At 35.5% G+C, this 21,829-nt stretch overlaps 1 protein-coding gene across 1 annotated transcript in view; it reads left to right on the top strand.

Moving 5' to 3' along the window:
• The window catches only part of LOC149798900 (histone demethylase UTY-like), a 211,471-nt gene that overhangs the window by 106,931 nt on the left and 82,711 nt on the right, over positions 1-21,829 (top strand). Inside the window, exons 6-7 of the mRNA XM_089957814.1 lie at positions 9,820-9,940; positions 17,602-17,656. Of these exons, the coding sequence (XP_089813940.1) occupies positions 9,820-9,940; positions 17,602-17,656 (176 nt within the window). The remainder of the gene's footprint in view (positions 1-9,819; positions 9,941-17,601; positions 17,657-21,829) is intronic.

Genomic DNA, 21,829 nt, shown 5'->3' with positions numbered 1-21,829 from the left:
GTAGTATTGGTCAGCACTCAGTTCATGTGTATGGATTTCAAGTTGTTTTAGACTGATGTCATTTACCATCTCACACTCACTTACTATTTGAGCCAAACTTATAACAACAAAGATCCTGATCTGCTTTATCATAATATACCTGCATATCAGGGTCTGTGATGTTTGCGCTACTCTTTATTCCTAATAAACTGCGTCATCATGCGATGGCAGATCTGGGTCTGTGCAGTTTGCAGTTGGATTCGTAAGAAGGTGGAGAATAATTCCTTTGTTGTGTAAACAGTTAATTTTACTACTACCAGGTGGATTAGAGGTTCTCCAGCATAGAACATAACATTCCTTTAGAGCTTGTACATCTCTGGCGGCACATCACTCATTTCCTTTGTCAAAACCTGCAGCTACCATGCTCTTACTTGACCTCGGTTGATATAAAAAAAAAGCACAAAAAACGTGGGTGTGAAATTGATCGGTTATTGTCACTCGGAAATTTTGATGTCATTGACATGGAATTTTAGACAGGTGAAATTAAGACAGCAGTACTATTGACATTTGTTGTTGCATGTAAAAATCATCACATCAGTCAAACCCGTCGGATGATTTGGAAACTGAATTCACTTTATATGGGAGACAAACTAGTTATGGCTTCTATAATTTAACAAGAGATAGAAAAATTGACAATGTATTTGGCGTCGTGCACATTTTATTATACTGAGAACAATGTGAAAGGGCATAAACTTTGAAATCATATGAAGGGTGGAACAATCATTGACAGCAGCTTGACTAAATCCTGCATCTGTTTGATTCTCTCTCTCTCTCTCTCTCTCTCTCTCTATACACACACACACATACACACATATATATAATTTTAGAGGTGGGTATCTAAAAAGGTGTACCTCAGTATAATGTAATTATATTAGGTCTAATTTTAGAGGTGGGTACCTTAAAAGGTGTACCTCAGTATAATGTAATTATATTATGTCTGAGAATTTAATGCTCTGTGTCAAGGGCCTGACACTTTGACACTTCCCTATTTAAAAATTCTGTCAATAGTTACAACAAAGATCATGTGCTGATTTATAGAAAAATGACATCATGTTATATCCATCACATTATCTGAAGAAGAAAAAATCATATTTAGATAAATGAAAATGACTTGTAAGAAAGGTGCAGCAGTCTGCCCTCAAAGTTACCCAATAGTTGCTGAATTGGGAAGTGGGATGATTATGCTTTTACTATAGTTGACATATACCCTGTTAAATGCTGACATTAGAGAGAAAGCTTGATTAAAATAAAGTTTTGACACATAAGTCTTTAGGGGCCCCGAGTGGCCGAGTGGTCTAAAGCGCTCACCGTTACGGATCACTGCCATCTCACCTCTGTCTGCGTTGGTTCGAGTCTCGGATTCGGCTAATGTGGTTATGTGAGAAAGCTTGCCAGTAGCTTCTCGTGGGTCGGTGGTTCTTTCCGGGGTATTTCCTACTACTACAGTATATACTACTGATATTATTGGAGAACTTTGAGAGAGGCGTGAATACCCTGGCAATATATTTCTTGGAGAGAGCTAGTAAACATCCAGTAAATATTTAACAAGCAAAAACATTGGACTTTGAAAATCTTAGAATAATTTGCAGTCCTACAAAGGATGCATGTACAAGTCCTAAGCTCTCTTGTTGCTGTCTCTCATTTTGACACTTTTAGAACTTTTATTTGTTACCATGTAGCCATTATTGTACTGAGATGCTGTCATACATACATGCATACCTACATACATACATACATACATACACACACAAACACACACACACACACTAATTGCAAAGCTGGTCTGCATTACTCAGATTACTCTATTCATGTATGTCTCATATGTTTGAAAATCAAACCCCACTTGTATTTTGTAAGTTTTGCCAGTGTTTGGATATAAATTTGTTACAAATAGTACAGTGGATTTTTGCTGTAACCAATATTTTTTCTTCTCAAAATTTTCTTTTTTTTTCTCATTATAAGTGGTTTTTATTTTAGTTTTACATTACCACATACATTTATTTACCGTATATGCTTATATACAAGTCAGATCGTAATGCAAACTGCATTGAGTCAGATCTGTCTTAGCATAATGCACCCACAGATCTGCATTGAGTCAGATCTGCCATAGTATAATGCATAGATGTTAAAAACGTTAAAATAAAAAGCGTTAAAAAAATGCATTTTTTCTCAATAAATAAAAAACCGAAAAAAAACGTTCCAGTAGTTTTTAGGCAACACAAAAATCAATATTTTACTTATTTACATGCTACATACCAGTTTTAAAGTTACAGTGATACAAATATGAAAAAATGTCAAAAGTTTTAAACCATAGTCCAGATAACATTGAAATTTTTTCACTCAATGTCATTATCACCATCTGACTGATCTGATCACTCTTTGGTTTCCTCCATATAATTTATGTTGTCCAGCTTTTCCTTTAAGCGAAGATTTGCATGCACAAACACTACATCTTGCACTATCTTGCACTGCATACGTTTTCGCTTTTTCGTGTGAATGAAGTCATATAAAAAACAAAAAAAAATAAAAAACGTAAAAAACGCGTTTTTCGAGGTAAAATAAAAAATCGAAAAAAATCTTTTTATCATCTGGTATAATGCACCCACAGATCTGCATTGAGTCAGATCTGCCATAGTATAATGCACCCACAGATCTGCATTGAGTCAGATCTGTCTTAGCATATATTATTTTATGGAAAGAATTTTGCTTGTAATCAAGAAAAAACAATCTTAAACAGTAACCGTTAGTATCTATCCACTGTCTTAGCAATTTTCATGTCAAGATTTTCTTTTATTTGAAAAGGTCAACATTTAAGAAGGAACAGGTTTAAAATTAAAGAAAAGAAAAATATTTAAAAAGTCCAGTTGAATAGGTTTTTGTCATGTGATGCTTTACTTCACAAACAAATACCTTCTCTTCATTTTGATTCTATCTTTTGTGAATTATTGATATCAAGTAATAAAATTAAAAGTTTTTTTTTTAAATTTATTTTATTATGCACAACTGTTAATGGCATTGATTATCAGACTTGCTTCAAAAATTGGGTTGATGATGTAGATGGTGATGATGATGTTAATGTTGTGAATAATGCCTTGGTTTTGCAAATCAAGTCAGTCTTTGAATTGTTCCTTACAGTGATGCGTTTGTTGGGAGCACTTAGAAGATTAAATCTGGAAAAACTAAAAAAAAATGCAAGTCTTGTTAATGTTGATGGCGATGATGTTAATGTTGTAGATGGGGACAATGATGTTAATGTTGCAGATGGTGATGATGATGTTACTGTTGTAGATGGTGATGATGATGTTAGTGATGAAGATGGTGATGATGTTAATGTTGTAGATGGTGATGATGTTAATGTTGTAGATGGTGATGGTGTTAATGTTGTAGATGGTGATGATGTTAATGTTGTAGATGGTGATGATAATGATGTAGATGGTGCTGATGTTAATGTTGTAGATGGTGATGTTGTTAATGTTGTAGATGGTGATGATGTTAATGTTGTAGATGGTGATGATGATGTTAATGTTGTGAATAATGTCTTGGTTTTGCAAATCAAGTCAGTCTTTGAATTGTTGCTTACAGTGATGCATTTGTTGGGAGCACTTAGAAGATTAAATTTGTATATATAAAAAAAATATGCAAGTCTTGTTAACTACAACTGAATAGATGAATTGAAACTAAATTGGACATGAAGTTTCCTTTTTGAGGAGAGCAGGTGTATATTTACCCGAGCCAATTGCTCACCATTCCCCTTTACGAAAGTCTGATTTTCATCTGCAGAAATAAAGTGCCACACACATACAGTCATCTTTCTTTGATACTTTATTTCATTAGATATTAAATACCATTGTTAATATGACCATCTTGATATAATTGTTACTCTGGTTAACAGTTACAGTGTACCATTTATAATCTGCACTCCATTTTAAGGAGGAAATACCAAACTGTGAAGAAAATCACATGTGTTCGTTTAATGGGCAAGTTAACTGGGTTGGATATTTCTCATGTCCTCATTTCTGAATAACCTGTCAAGTCAGTGTGTCACATAATAAATATAAATAGATTTATCAGGGCAATTTGTGGGGGCGAATTTAGTATAGGAAGATTGCTGATTGGGAGACTTGATACTACATTGGTTTTATAGTAAAAGTGAGTCAGGTTGGATAGATCAAGTCGTTGTGGTTGAAATAGGGTGCAAAGTTGGAAGGAAAGGGACACACAGTGCATATAGATGTTTTTCTCTTTGGTTGACACTCCCACTGTAGGTAATAGAACAACTATAGATCCAGCAAGTTCTGGTCTTTAATGGTTCGGTAGTTTTCAGCTGTGAAGCATTACAGTTTACACACAGTTGACTTTTTATGATGAGGCTTGTATAGTGGAAAAATTTCATGTTTGGTACCAACAGTTAATTCTTTAAAGGCACTTGCCAGGTTGTGTGTATGGCACATATTTTTTTAAAGTCGGAGGAAGGTTTAGTTGATTGGGGTACAACATTACAGGTTAGTGGAATTTACTGCAGTTTATTTTCATTTGCTGAAGTTAACAACTTCACCATTTTAAAAGGTTCACGTTGTGTCACTTAATTATAAATGTCATTATTAATGGTTTCAGGCATTGGTGAATTAAAATATACATATTTGAAGTTCACAAACTGTAATTGCTGTCATCATTTTGTGAAGCTTTTCTAAATTTAAGGTAAACTATACATTTATATAAAATTGAGAGAAGACATTTATGATGGGTTGTATTTAAAAGAATAAAATTAATGTAAAAAATTAAATTTGTATATGGGAAGCTTTATGCTTCTTTGAGGATAAATACCATAGGTAATAGTATGATGTAGACATCCACTGTAAACATGTCATCCAGTGCCAAAATTTATTCTGATTATAAACACAGGTGTTATTCTGCCCTGGAGGTTATTATTTAACTTACAAAATTCCCCAGCATGGTTATTATTAGTTTTCAGGGATATTTTAGAAAATACCCTAAATGGTGTATTAACATCGATATATTCACTGATGAAATCATGTTGATCTATTTTTAGATTACATCACAACATGCACTTGTTACATGGATGTTGATAGGGAAGTACTCAAATTATGTGGAGAGGGTTGAATGTTGTGGGAGTAGGTTTACGAAGTAGTTGTAACAAATAATGTGCGTAAATGGTTGCTAGTCACACTTTGATGAGATCATTTTAAGGGAAGGCAGAGTTTCAATTAAGGTAGGCAAACATTACCACATTTTAATTAATACTTCTCCAAACGGTATGTTAATTTGTTACTCTTTGTGCAGTACAGTTTCTCAAGTATGATTTACTAGATGTTATTGGTATTAATGGCTAATGACTATACTATACTATACTAAGGAAAAAACAGCCTATAGCCTTTTGAAGGATATACTGATGGAGTCAGTACAGGCTGGCCAGGATGGGTATCCAACCTGAGACCCATGGATTTTAAATCCAGTGCTTTACCAGCTGAGCTACAAAGCAGTCATTATTTACAACATTAGTAATCACTAAGATTGTATCAGCTGTGGATGGTGTGTGGTAGGGATAGGATGGTTGGTTGTATTTTGAAATATTATTGGCTATATCATATCAAGGAAATAAAACACCCTACAGCAACAACTTGGACTGGGATGTGCATAGGAAATGATTGCAAAATATGGCCCATGGGCTATATCCAGCCTGGGACCTGATTTTATCCTTTCATTTACATAATAGGGTGTGGCTTGGAGTAAGTGCCTTGGAGTAAGTTGCCAGTACCTGGATTAGATACATACTGAAATAATGTATCCTTTGTTAGATCAAGTTTGTTAAACGACTTCAAAAATTGCGTACAGAACACAAATTGTGTCAGATTAGCCACCTGATTTAGCTGCCATTACCAAAAAAAAGTTGAAAGCATTATGTTATATTTAGCACTTTACTAACCCAGCTATCATTTATCTTTCATATGGTTATTTGGTATCTGGAAGTTAGGTCATCAATCTCGGGCACAATTTAATGGGTCCTTTTTTTTTGGTCCTGTCTGCGTTTGTAATTAGCATGATGTAAGGTACAACTCTTCCAATGGTGACAGTGATACAGACAATGGTAAGATTTTTTTGGGTGCAAATTACATATCATATATATACTTGCTTACAGGGGCCCAGAGTGGCTGAGTGGTCTAAAGTGCTCACATTATGGATCACTTCAATCTCACCTCTGTCTGCATGGGTTCGAGTCTCGGGCTTGGCCAGTGTGGGTATGTGAGAATGCTTGCCATTAGCTTCTTGTGGGTCGGTAGTTCTTTTCTGTGTTTTCCCAGGTTCATCCTCCACCATTTATACTGGCCACCATGTATAGCCTATCGTGCTGAAAAATGGTGTTAAACCCTACAACAACAACAACTACTTGCTTACAAGTTGTGTCCAATTGCAAACAGCACAGACCCAGGTCTGCCGGCACATTATGCTATGGCAGATCAGGATCTTTGTTGTTATGATCATACAGTAGCGTTAAATCAGACACAAAACCAAACTAATATGCAGAGGAAAGTAAACTGCCTTTTCAGGTAAACATTATAGCAGACAATTTTGGCTGATCAAGCCTACACCACCACAGAGCCAATGTAGTTCATTTCAAAAGCAGAAAAATTAAATCTTGTGAAATTATACAAGTGGGGTTGGGGGGGTGGTCTCTTGTTTTAGTCACTCCTTTTGTCCCTGTCAGGAAATCTGTCATGGTAATTATGACCCATTGGTATCATTAATGGTGTTTGACCTTCCTTACATTTGCTTTTTAAACCTTATGAAATGTAATCTATTCTTCATAACTTAAAAAAGCTAACCCACATAGGAAACAGGATTGTACTATGACAAGTCTTTTGAGGGTACTGCTCTCATTACAAAAGAAGGTCTTCAGTGCATAAAATCCTATACAAAACACATAAATACAGAACTTTCCAACTTTAGAGTAATTACAGCACCACATACCTGGTGTTGTATATAGATAGGTAAAGGGTCAGGAATTTGGCAAGTTGCCAAGGGATTCTCTGTTTAGCTCAGTATGTTTCATCCTCAGATGCACATCTGGCTGTTGTAATGCTGACACACAAACCTAGATCTCTCTGCACAGATGCTGATGGTGCATTTGTGCTGCCTCGATAGGGATGAATTGGACCTGATGAGTTCAGGTTGAATCTGGTCGGTTGATTTGTAAGCAGACTTGGTCTTCATATTTGTACAGAAAGCATGACAGAGGAATGAGAGGCGATATTTTTTTACCTGACATATGTTACCTGTTTTATGTCAAGGTGGTATAGTTTTGAGATGCTTGTGTCATTGGCAATATATACTGTCTGTACTCATAAGTCAAGTCAGACTGCAAACAACAAAGATCCTAATCTACCATAGCATAATGTGCCTGCCAATCAGGATCTCTGCTGTTTTGTCCTACAGATTAATCCTTACATAAACTGCACAGACAGACCCAGATATGCCGGCGCAATATGCGATAGCAGATCAGGGTCTGTGCAGTTTTCAGTTGAACTCGTCTTATAACCAAGTATATCATATTAAGAAGATAAGAGACAGTATCTGGTGACCAGCATTAATGGTAGCAGGAACTGGAAACAACGTCGTTTTATATTTATCCTATTAAGGATGTCAAAAGAAAAGGAAACGAGGAAAAAAAAGTCCATTTCCTCTACACAACCGTTATGCGTTTGGCATAATCATTATGCTTTTTTTCACCTAATTGTCTTATGTTTGTCTTTATACGAGTTATATTTTTCTGGTACTCTAAAAAATAAAATAAAAGGAAGGCAATACAAAGCTGTGTTTATCATTCTTATTATCATCTCTCTGAGAATGTTATGAAAAGAAAGACTGCCAGGTAAGAACCCTGTGAGAGTTAATTTGCCCATTGTAGATCTACATATACTTTCCTAATTTTACTATCTATAGCAGCTGTATAAGACCCAGTTCCAAGAAAATAGATGTTTCTTTTAATTTTGAACTTTGCCTCACAGATTCATTATATTAACAAGTTACTTTGTAGCCCAGTGTGTACTTTTAAAGAAAATGGTGTCAGATGTAAAGGGAAATAGGCTTTTATGGTTTGAGTTGTGGATGAAAATTCTTTGGTCAGATTGGTCTTTTTAAACTTCAAGACATGTCCAACCAGAAAAGGACAAATCAACACCCCTTTACAAATTTAAAAAGAATAATATGAGTGATGTAATACAACCAACTGATTGAGCTTATTGTTGAATTTGTGGATTTCATAATCATTCTGCGAAAGTTAAAGTGAGTATTGAATATAAATAATGTGTCAGCATGTTTTAAGTTTTTATTCTGGTTTTAATCCACATGGATTTTGCCAAGTATTTTGACCTGCTGCAGGTCCATGTTATTAGAAGAAATGTGAAATTTGCACATTGTCAATGGTTTGCACATAAAAAGGGATATAGTATGTAGATTGTCAGTGACTTACACATTAAAGGACAGTATGCACATTGTCAATGGTTTACACATAAGAAAGGATAGAATGTATACTGTCACTGACTTACACATTAAAGGACAGTATGTATATTGTCACTGACTTGCACATTAAAGGATAGTATGCACATTGTCAATGGTTTCCACATAAAAAAGGATAGTATGTAGATTGTCAGTGACTTACACATTAAAGGACAGTATGCACATTGTCACTGACTTGCACATTAAAGGACAGTATGCACATTGTCAATGGTTTACACATAAAAAAGGATAGTATGTAGATTGTCAGTGACTTACACATTAAAGGACAGTATGTATATTGTCACTGACTTGCACATTAAAGGATAGTATGCACATTGTCAATGGCTTACACATAAAAAAGGATAGTATGTAGATTGTCAGTGACTTACACATTAAAGAATAGTATGCACATTGTCAATGGCTTACACATAAAAAGGATAGAATGTACATTGTCAGTGACCTAAACATTAAAATGGATAATATGTAGATTGTCGGTGGCTTACACATTAAAGGACAGTATGCACATTGTTTATGGCTTTACATATAAAATTACAGCATGCACATTGTCAGTGGCTTACATATAAAATGACAGCATGTCAATGACTTGCATATAAAATGACAATGTACATTGTCAAAGGCGTACACATACAAGAACAGTATGCACATTGTCAGTGGTTTACATGTAAAAGGCTCCTAGCTGTAAGCCTAACATGCAGATCATGGGAAGGATAGAGTTTTCAATCAGTTTCAATTAAACAGCATTGTTTTGGTTACATAACACTGGACATAATAATTCTCTTTTCCAACCACAGTGTTCCGTTTTAGTATTAATTGTCAGTATCTGAGTTTGAAACTTTGACAGTCAAGGATCACGGAACAATATTCAGACTAGACATTGAGTTATGTGGGTCACTTGCTTAATTTTGTAATACAGTATGCAAATTGTCAGGGAACACAAAAATACATCAATAAATGGAAGTTCAGATAAACATTAATTTGGCTTAAATGTCAGTTGTGCATATTAATTCGTGTTGGTGCATGGCATTCAAGAAGAGACACGTTATGTGGTTTGGATACACTTGACTGGTTTCTCACTATAAAGTATTTCATTGTTGTGCTGTCCTTCATATAACTCAAGTGTCACCATGGAACCCATTTTGGAGATGACCACTTTTATATTAAACCTTTCTCAGCATTACATAACCTTGAATTGCGTTTGCATAAAGACTGGACTTTATTAAACTTTCACCTTCCCTGTCTTTACAGAGCCACACGAGCGTTTCAGCAGGTGCTGTACACTGACCCAGGGTTTTGCAAGGCCAACGAAGTGCACATTCGACTTGGACTCATCTTCAAGATAAGTGGAGACTATGAGAAAAGCCTGAAAGTGAGAAAATTGCACATTCTTATCTACATAGTTATCCCCCATGTGTACATGTGTAATCCCTTCTCATCCTCCTACACTAGACTGGCACCCATGGTCTACTCTAATATTATTTTACAGCTCTACATTTCCCCGTCTCTGTAATACCACTGCTTTGGTGTATCATAAAAGATGTTGATGTTGCAGAGCTCAGAAGTAGGGTACTACCTCCTGATGTCTCAATATTACACGAGGGCTTTACGAGTTTACGATGGGGCTATGAACAGACTTTAAGTTACAACTTAGTGCCGAGTTCCATGTAACACTTGACTTTTTTTAAAATTTAAAATAAAAGAACAAAAACAAATGATGTTCATCTGTTGTTAGAAAGCAATCAGATTTTGAATAATAAATACAGTATTTATAGAAGATTCTCATTCAACAGGAAATCCATACTTTATGCTTTCTAGTGCTTTCACTTCCTCATTACTGGTTATCGTCACCAGGTACATGTAGGAAAAGTACTATAATTGAGATTTTGAAGTGGACTTATTTTTAAAAACTAAACAATTACTCATCCATTTACAGTACAAAGCCATCTTCAAGACTGACACAATGTTTAAACATTCAGTGCAGTAATAGATCTAATGATCAAATTAGCAGAATCTGTCACAAAACAGTCACCATAAATTTTATTAGTTAAATTGAGAAATCCACTCAGCAGGCCTGTACATTATGTCGTAAAAGTGCATCATTACATTCCTACACCCTCTGTTTGCTTTTGTTCAAGTCTTGGGTTCAGCCAATGTGGGTATGTGAGAAAGCTTGTCAGTAGCTTCTTGTGGGTCGGTGGTTCTTTCCAAGGTTTCCCAGGTTTTTCCTCCACCATTTATACTGGCCGCCATGTATAGCTTATCTTGTGCTCAAAAGAGGCATTAAGACCTACAGCAACAACAACATTGGTACACTGTACAATGTAGCCCATACAAATTACAAGTGTACAGGTTTTTAAATTTCATTTACTACACATGTACATTGTAACCTCTTCACAAGTATCTTCAAAGTGTATAAATCCATAGCAGGGATGGTCCCGGCTTTTAAAAAGTTGTCGCCCAGAAAATCACCAACCTCAATATTTTGTCGCCAATTTTCAAAAAATGTCGCCAGATCAAGTAGTGAAGATTTTTCCAAGTCTATTTATGTAAAAGTCAATGAAAATTGAGAAAGATTGGATAGTTATTACTTTATTGACAACAAACAATACAGCCATAATATTACAAAATAAATCATTATATGACTGTTTTGCACTACTTCCATGGTCTTTGCATCCTGCATCAACGTTAGTGCATAGGTATGACTGTTATCACCTGAAATAAATGCATTATCAAATGTAAAATATTGACTTTCCTGACATCTAGTCTCAGTTTCTCTCTTTCTTTCTCTCTCTTTCTCTCTCTCTCTCTCTCTCTCTCTCTCTCTCACGTCTTAATAGAATCATCAGGTGTTAAGCAAATCTGTATCACGTATATCATTTTCCAAATAGTTTTGTAAGGAACATTTTGATACCAAAACCCTATGATCGTACTTCGCAATGTAAGATAAGTGACGTATAATGTGACCGTTGATTTCATGCATTCAGGAATTAAATGCCCCCTCCCCTTTTATGGCTAGCTTCACAAAGTACATCTCTGTCAACCAGGAGTTCAGAAATTTATTTTGGCCACACTTTACATGCTTTGCTTATAGTGAATTGCTTCCTAAATCCCAAAAATGATCACTGAATGCTGTAGTTTTTTTCTCGACAAGCAAACTAGGATGAAACTTACAGGAGTCAACACTGGCATTAATGCTCCATATATATATGTTTGTGTGTGTGTGTGTGTGTGTATATATATATATATATATATATATATATATATATATATATATATATATATAAGCATTAATTATCATTATTCAATTAAAAGAAGGAATGATGAAACATATCACAGCATATGTGCACCCAAAATGCTAATTCAGAATAAATGTTATTTAGTAAGCAATGTTATATGCATATATGAGTTAGCAATAAGGAAACATGGTGGGATATAAAATGTGGGAAATAGCTATCACATGTATGGTAGCTTGAGGCCACATTTAAACCATTAACATAAATTCACACCCATTTTAGGCATTATTAGTTATAACAAAAATGGGCATTGTTTATTTGTGAATCAATTGTTAGTGCTTTCACTCACATTGGAACAGGCGGTTTCTTTAAAGTATGTTGAAGAGGCTTAAATCTAACCTTTAGCTATTGTGCAATTTGGGCACAGCTGACCAGAATATGAAATGGGGGCATATTGGGGGAGGGGGAGGAAGAATGCACTCCACAGGGAGAAACAGCATGTCCTTTGAGAATTTCACATGTATTGGACCTGAAAAATCTGAAATATTTAGTGAAAATGATGCTTAAATATGCCACAAAAAATTCCTGTTGGTAGGTCCCAATCTGCATGCTTTCAGATTCTATCTCCCAACTTGGTTTTTGAAACGATTTATCTTTTGCATGATATGCTGGAATAACTGTACGGCATTAACTAAATATATTCAATGACTATTTGAATTCTTTGGAAATCTTTGTGTACATTTGAAATTTCAACACAGAAGGGGCATTTTTCATTGGAATGTATTTGAATTTCTTGGAAATATTGGAATTGAAAAGACTTTTAGGAAATAGGAATTCATTCACCATGCTCTTAAATTAATTTAATTCTTTCATTCAGGTATTTTGAGAAATAAATTATTTGCAGTTATGCAAAACTTGTTTGTTTTGCTATTTCTTGTTGCATAATGTAATTCCCAGGAGTCATAACATGGGATTGATGGCAAAAGTAAGAGATCAATGAGCTAAATTAACATATATTACTTACCCCACCTGGATTCATGTTTGGTGACACACTCCTTCTTCAAAATATCACAACCAGTTGTAAATGAATTGATGACTTGTGCCTTGATACATATATAATAGAACATCTGTTTTAACGTTGTACCATATCTCAGCCAAGGACACCTAAGTTTTCAGATGTTGAGATATTTTCAGGAATATTTGACCCGTTCATCATGATGTGGTGTTTGCACTTGAATCATTACTACCATCACAACATGTAGATGATGTTGGACTGTCAGGTATAACATCAGGTTCAGTGGCTGTTGTCTGATGAATTCGCACTAAATCCAAATGTTGTTAATTTTGTTAACTTATTCTTAGATTGAGATGATGAACTCGCAACGTGTGACTTGTGTTTACCCATGATAAAGTTGCACTGTCGACAGTATCAAATTCTGATTGAGATTTTTTCCATTTGCTTTGTATTTATACACAGTAATCAGTACATCAGAGTTAATCAATTTTCTCTGAAGTCTCAGCAAAACTATTTTATTGGTACATTTAAAAAAACAACAGAAGGATTAGCCATCGTTCGGTTAATTGCAGCTTCTTTCTGTTCGCATCTTCAGAGGTGGGTCGATTGAAGGTATAGTCTGGTAGTATGACTGAGTGTATCACAGCATGCAGTAGTCAGGCCAGATGTAACAATGCACTGTAAAGATGGGTTTGTCAATACAAACAAAGGAATTGTTTATGTAACAGATAGATTCCAGTGCATTGTGTATTCAAGTTTGTGGCTTCCTTTCATGGTCCCTTTGAATGTCTCCACTCCAAATCTATTATTATATGTACAAATTAAACAGCCAAAAAGGTTATCACAACAAAAAATCACCAAATGGTATATTTTGTTGCCAATAAGGAAAACAAATTTCAGTTTGTGACATTGATGAAGCCCAGGACAATCCCTGCATAGATACACTGTATAAAGTAGCCCATACAAATTACCAGTGTACAAGTTGTTAATATCCATTCACTATACATGTACATGATAGGCTCTTCACAGGTGACTTGAAAGTGAATAAATATACAGATACACTGTACAAAGTAACCCATGCAAATTACAAGTGTACACATTTTTAAAATCCATGCACTATACATGTATGGTCCCAGGATCTTTATAGATTTCTTGAAAGTGTATAAATTCATTGATACACTGTACATCCTAACCTACACAAATTACAACAGTGTACAATAATTTGAGATGCAGTTCACCTGTACATGCACATTGTAGGTTCTTTACCAATGTCTTGAAAATGTATAATGCATTGATATACTGTACAATGTATAATGCATTGATATACATGTACAATGTATAATGCATTGATATACATGTACAGTGTATAAAACATGGATATACTGTACAATATATAATGCATTGATATACTGTACAATGTATAATGCATTGATATACTGTACAATGTATAATGCATTGATATACATGTACAATGTATAAAACATGGATATACTGTACAATGTATAATGCATTGATACACTGTACAATGTATAATGCACTGTACAATGTATAATGCATTGATATACTGCACAAAGTATAATGCATTGATATATACTGTACAGTGTATAATGCATTGATATACTGTACAATGTATAATGCATTGATATACTGTACAATGTATAATGCATTGATATACTGTGCAGTGTATAATGCATTGATTGTTGTTGTTGGGTTTAACGCCATTTTTCAGCACACAATAGGCTATATATGGTGGCCAGTATTAATGGTGGAGGAAGAACACGGGGAAAACCCCAGAAAGAACCACCGACCCATGAGAAGCTACTGGCATGCTTTCTCACATACCCACACAGGCTGAATCCAAGACTCGAACCGGCGCAGACAAAGGTAAGATGGCAGTGATCCGTAACGGAGAACGCTTTAGACCACTCGGGGGCCCCCTATAATGCATTGATATACTGTACAGTGTATAATGCATTGATATACTGTACAGTGTATAATGCATTGATATACTGTACAGTGTATAGTGCATTGATATACTGTACAATGTATAATGCATTGATATACTGTACAGTGTATAATGCATTGATATACTACACAAATTACAAGTGTTTAATTGTTTCAAATCATTCTTGGGGTTGAACCGATACACCTGTGCCACATATCAGTGTGATTCATAATACACAGCCTACAATACAATGAATCATTGATACACATGTCAACTTGATGGGCTTACCATCTTCAGAAGGTTTGTCATTTGGTGGTGCCATTTTATGTATGTTGACATATTGATTGTATTTCCAGTATACAGGTTACACTGGTGTAGTCTCAGCATCTCTTTGGCACTCTCATCCATGACAAGATAACACAATTACTTTCAAGCACACTACCTGTTGTCAGTGGCTTTTATTCAGCATTTTGGGTCGTATCAGGCTGCCTGATTTGATCAGATGCTTGACTCCTCTTGGCCACCAAATTTGTTGTTTTGCACTGCATGAATCTTATCAATTTCATGTCTTATTTAAATATGAAAGACAGTATGGTATTGTCTTCAAAACAGAAGAAATAGTGCAGTTTCCTTGTGCAGGAAAGTCTCATACAACATGCAGAAGTTCAGCTTAGTGCTGCCCCTGCAGTGTTTTCTCCCTGATATGCCTTTGTGCTTTTTTCACAGTGAAATTAGAAATGGCAATCATAAACATTGGCAATACATTCATTGTACAAGGCAAACAAAAGAGCACTTTATATTGTTTGATATATTACGTTCTTTGTCCAGACTATTAAAGTCCATAGACTTTCAAAATGAATTATATCATCAATCATTTGATGAATCACACTTCTCATTGATCAAGATCACTTCCTGTTTTAGCAAGCAAATTGTAAAGAATTAATTAAAGAATATTTTACACTGAATAGATAAGTCACCAAAGGTGATAACAGCTGATGATCAGATATAAATACAAATACTATGAATTGGAAACAACTAAATTGAAATTAATGATTTTGATGATGGGAATATTCTCTCTGCAAATGAAACCAATACCAGGAGTGATGGAGCAACTAAGGAGAGGTAAAGGAGACCCAAGAAAATGGAATCGTCATGCTACATATATCTGTAATAAAATGGTTGACTTTAAAACAAAGATTTTGTTTTGCTAACAGCTGTTCACCAGTTTGAAAGATAATACCCAAAGAGCTGTTGTATGTGTAGGCACTGTTATTTCATATCTAATTCATTCGTACTGAATAGGAATTTATCATGATAATTGAATAATAATTTGATATAAAAGAATTATGAATTTATGGCAGTAATTTGAAGTTGATTCACATAAATGTTCGTAACTCTTGTGTTCTGATAAGCAAGTACTAAGTACATGATCAGATGATGTAAGTCCTTTTGAAAGTGCAACAGGCCCAGTAAACTTGGCCCAGGTGACCTTAGGATCCATTTTCTTGGAAGGTTGTATACAACACTGCCCTGAGGGAGTCGCAGATTATACCTTTATAAGATCTTGCTGTATTGACTACCAAGCTTCATGAATATCATCAAACTGGCAATTTAGAATCTATGGTTCTGAACAGATAGAGCGATGTGATTGCAATATCTCAACCCTTGATATGAAAGCATGGGGATTAAATTATGTGGACGTTGTATACCAAGGCCGCCATAGTTGAGACTGCATATACATTGAGTAAAGTTGGGTAAAAAGGCAGAGTCACTTTAACTCGTTTACCCCTTGAGATTCTTACATTTTGGCCTGAAATAGGGGTGGGAAAAACATTTTGGGGTTTTTTCTGAAAGCATCCAGATACATCAGCTAACAACGGATCTTCATTTAGCTGAATGCCTAGGTGTATAAAAGGCATTTTTCAATTCTCTTTTTTGTTCACACATGTGCAGAAGGTCGAAGATTGGACCTTTTCCTTTGTTGTTTTTTTTTGGGGGGGGAGTTTAATGTAGATTTAACCCATGATTTTCACTACCTGGCCACTTTTTACTCCAAGTCTCAAACTTGACCTACTTCACCTGTCCATTTGCAGTTCAGACAGGTCTATTTTCAATCTCAGGCTAAAAGTATTCTAACATTCAGACAAAAATTAAGTTCCAAAACTGGTTAACTTTGGCTTACAAAGAAAATGGATATCCAAAATTGATGTTCTCATTGTATCTTGTAGTGCAAATAGGTCTACATTATTTGGTATCATTGTAGAACTACATATGTATACTTCTCAGTAAAATCACCTACTTTGGTGTATCATAAATGATGTTGATGGTACAGAACCTCATGATGAGTAAACATGACAAGTAGGGTTCATCGAGTTGATTCATGCAGATGCAAGCATTGATTAATGTGTGGTGTAACATGTTAAAATTAAAAAATGTGCCAAAGAGACAATATTTAACTGATGTGTAGCTCAATTTTGTTTCACTCGCGTAAGAATGCTGAAATATATTGACCATTCTGCTGACATTGTCATTAAATGGATACTGGTAAATATATGCGTAATTGATAGAGCATGTACATCAGCTGGTTTTGACTTCATATTAATGTCATGTTATGATTTTACTTAATTTTGTCAGGTTAATAACAAAACCATGATTAAATGTGTACACCAAAGTTTTGTTTAGACCATCCAAATCATCACAGGTGAAAGTTTTCAGTAATTTTGTTACATTTGCTTCTGTCTTTTAATGTAGTGGACTAATATGTGTACAGTTTTCTTTAAACGATTTCTTTGTTTCTTAACATGTAACACTAATTGATGTCATCACATCTATTTCAGCACTACAAGGTAGCACTCACAGATTGCAGTCCGTGTACTCTTTCCAAAGCACAGAGTAAGTTTACAACTATTCTGCCAATTAGACTCGCCCTTAGGTCAAGTCCAACTGCAAATATCATAGATTCTGATCTGCTTAGCATAATGCGCCTGCAGATCAGGGTCTAATTTGTTTGTTCTGCTGATTACTTCTAACAAACTGCATAGACCCAGATCTGCTGGTGCATTATGTGTAGGCAGATCTGGGTCCGTGCATTAGGCAGTTTCACTCGTCTTATAGGTAAGCACATATGGTACTAGATCTATAATGCAAAATGAAAGGGGATATACCTAGATTACATGAGATGAAAGTGTTTCTTAAAGATGACTTTAATTTGGAAAAATGTATTGCAATCAAATCTGAAAAAAGAAGCATTTATGTTGATTTGAAAACAGGGAAACATTAATTAAAACATAAGAAAGATGTGTTGTAATTCACATGTGTGTTTGATAGCATTATGTCATGTGTATAATGTGCTTGTAATATAAGCTGCAAAACTACAATTTGTTTGGGTCTAATCTGATGGTAAACAGGAACAAAGACTAATATCACAAAGTCTGTGTCACCTAAATGCTCTATATTTGTATTTGTCTAAATTGTGCATAAAAAAAAAGAGATTGCGTACTATATGCACATGTGCATGTATGCTTCCTTGAATTTTTTATTCTCTCTCTGTACACTACATTTATTGTTCCTAGATTCTTTGATTGTAAGGTGACATTTGGATGGTGTTCCTGGACCCAAGATTCACCCTGTTAATGAGATAATAATAGTAATAATATTTTTTTAAAACGTGTACGCTATACTTTGAGTATCAGCCATAGACTTGACCTTACACAGGGACAAAGTTGTCTCTAGTTTTATCCCCACCATGTTCTCTCCCATTTTGATAACATTTCTCTTGCTTTAATTCAGGAACCACTGAAAGAGATTAAAGAGCTAATTCATTCTGGTGTCAGCCAACACCTGTGCTGCTTAAATTTGAAAACAGTTGTCACCTTGTGATATTTTGTTTAATTTTATTGATCTGGTGTCATTTGTATAAATCTGCGGAACAAATGGTGAAGATGGCATGTCAGCTGTTGTTCTGTGCATAATTGTTATTTATCCTATTTGCAGCACTCAAATGCTGCAGGATAATTGAGGGCTTGAAGAATAAAATGTACATTATGCGTCCAAGCTGTGATTTTGCATCTGCCATATAAACTGCTGTACTGATCAGTCTGCATGATGCTTCCATTTAGAAACCTTTTCTGATACTGCTGAATTTTTTGGGATTGGTTAGAAATGTAGATTAAAATTCAGTTGTTATTATTACTTTTTATGCCATATTTATTACATGTTTCAAATGTTTTGCAGTAAGCTTTAGAATTGTGTGCAAGATTGTTGTTCCTGATCGGCGTAGGCATTTAAAATTTTGCACAGTAGCTTCTTTACTGTCAAAGCTGCAACAGTTACCAAAATTACCAAAATGCTTTCATGAAGTGCAATAAATGAAATGACTTGATTTATTTGAACTGATTAGAGACTCAGCCTTTACACTGATTTGCATTTTGGGCTTAAAGTTTGCCATTGACAATGTGCATACCATACCATGTTCAGCTTAGCGATTACTTCACTTGCTCTACGTCTTTCTCTTATTATGTCTTTATCTCTTATGACATGGTTCAGATTGTCTTTATATTTAACAATATAAGTTACACATACTTAGGATCAGTGTGTTATTGTTTGGTACTGCAGCATATATATATAGACACACACATACACACACACAAGGGGCCCCGAGTGGTCTAAAAGCTCTCCGTTACGGATCACTGCCATTTCACCTCTGTCTGCATGGGTTCAAGTCTCGGATTCGGCCAATGTGGATATGTGAGAAAGCTTGCCAGTGGGTGGTTCTTTCCGGGGATTTCCCGGGTTCTTCCTCCACCATTAATACTGGCCGCCATGTATAGCCTATCGTGTGCTGAAAAATGGCGTTAAAACCTACAACAACAACAACAACAACACCACACACACAAACATGATGAAAAAATATCTGTAATGCAGCCAGATATGAAACATTGGCTATCACCAATGTACCATGTGCATGTTTGTTAACACAGTTACAGATTTTGTAAATGTATACAGGCAGTTAAGTAAACTTGTCTGTTTACATGTGTACATATTACAAAAATAACTGGTTAAGATAAGCCTGTTTAAAAGCATCTACAGGTAATTATAGTCTGCCAGATTTTAACTTGCATGTTGCATCATGTGTCATACATATTGTTCACCTATAGGAGTTCATGGAGCCATCCACTGAATTGTTTAAAAAAAAGTCTAATACACTGTATATAATATGTTTGACAAACTGTACTTTACATGCCTTAATCAGCTTTACGTGCCTTAATCAGAGGGCTTTCTAGTTATGTGAGGTGTGGTGGCAGAGCCGTTACTGTGTTGTACTTGGGTTCAGATCCTACCATCAGATTAGCCTGGGTTGGTTACCTTGGTATGTCCATATGCAAGGTACTTTACTCAATTTACCTCAGCCTGGGTTGGTTACCATGGTATGTCCATGGGCAAGGTACTTTACTCAATTTACCTCAGCCTGGGTTGGTTACCATGGTATGTCCATGGGCAAGGGACTTTATTCAATTTACCTCAGCCTGGGTTGGTTACCATGGTATGTCCATGCGCAAGGTACTTTACTCAATTTACCTCAGCCTGGGTTGGTTACCATGGTATGTCCATGCGCAAGGTACTTTACTCAATTTACCTCAGCCTGAGTTGGTTACCATGGTATGTCCTTGGGCAAGATACTTTACTCCATTTACCTCAGCCTGGGTTGGTTACCATGGTATGTCCATGGGCAAGGGACTTTACTCCATTTGCCTCAGCACTAAAATGCTGTCTTGTGTTGATGTACATAATACACCATGTCAATAACAACACATCAACAGCTGACTGGTTTTGGTCATAAGCTAACTATCCTGTCATTCTGGTTATTTTCGCCGGTCGAGTGCTCTTATCAGACTTGTCTGTGATAGTGCATGGTAAATTTGATTTTATTGTTTGAAGTCAGGAGAATAATTCTGCAGTACGTATTAGGCATAATCACCATATCTTTCAAAGTGAGTGAAAAAAGGGCTAAATAGACTTATTTGGTATGTGGAAAGGGTTGAGATGTGTAAGTGTCAGTTGCACTGTCAGCTCCGGATAATGCGATAGAGGAAGCTTCATGTTTCAGTTTGATAAGAAAATTAATGAGACAACATTAGATTTGTTTTGGTTTTTTTAAGGCAGATCAACACAAGTAGATTATTTCTTGCCAAGGCAATTGGAGTAAAGTGCCTTGCCCAAGGACACACGATTGCTGACCCAGGCTGATTCAGTGTTAGGATTCAAACCTGCATTCTTTCTGTCTTGATTCCAACAGTCTAACCAGAGCCATGTCTTCTTCAGATGGTCTTAGGAACATTATGATAACATACTTAATCCATAATAATGTTTTAACTAGCTATGAAAGTTAAGTATAAACAAAGAACAACCCATCCAAACAGCTTTCATTACTTGGACAGCTCCAACGCTTCTTCCCATCACAACTCTTCATAGTGTCCCTGACCCTATGATGGCATCACAAAAACAAAAGTAGCTTATTTATTGCCTTCCCATAATAGAGCAGAAATGCTTAAGGATGTCACATAATTCTTACTAAAAGAAGACATGTCTCAGGGTGTGTGTATAATTAATGAAAGGTGTCCAGTTTGCTGAGCCATCATTAACAAATTCTCGGTTTGCTGTCCCATAAAAGTGCTGGAACTTTGCACCCAACTTAAGATGGGAATATTATGGCATTGTCTGGCCATCCCAGATTTCATCCATATATCCACTGTGTAACATTTGCTTGTTTGGCCCATAACTTTGTAATTGTGATTTTTGTGAAACATTTTGTAAGTATTAGTCACGACTAGATGACTTTGTCACGTACCATGGGATGCTTCCAGCCACAGAGTCAAGGTCCCAACAAGGAATGATACAATTATGCAGCTTTGTTCTTTTATCTATTTGAACCACCGAAGATATTTTAAGTGCTATTCATATATAATACTGTATATAAATTGTGTCACATGTCATAGCCAAGTTCCCTTTCTCAAGGTCAAGTTCACATGCATGCACTTGTCTGTGTGTGTATAGTGATGATACATG

Source organism: Sinohyriopsis cumingii, chromosome 5 (genome assembly GCF_028554795.1).
Source record: "Sinohyriopsis cumingii isolate HCF-2022 chromosome 5, ASM2855479v2, whole genome shotgun sequence".
In the NCBI taxonomy this organism is placed as follows: Eukaryota; Metazoa; Mollusca; class Bivalvia; order Unionida; family Unionidae; genus Sinohyriopsis; species Sinohyriopsis cumingii.
This window is presented reverse-complemented; position numbering and strand designations above follow the sequence as displayed.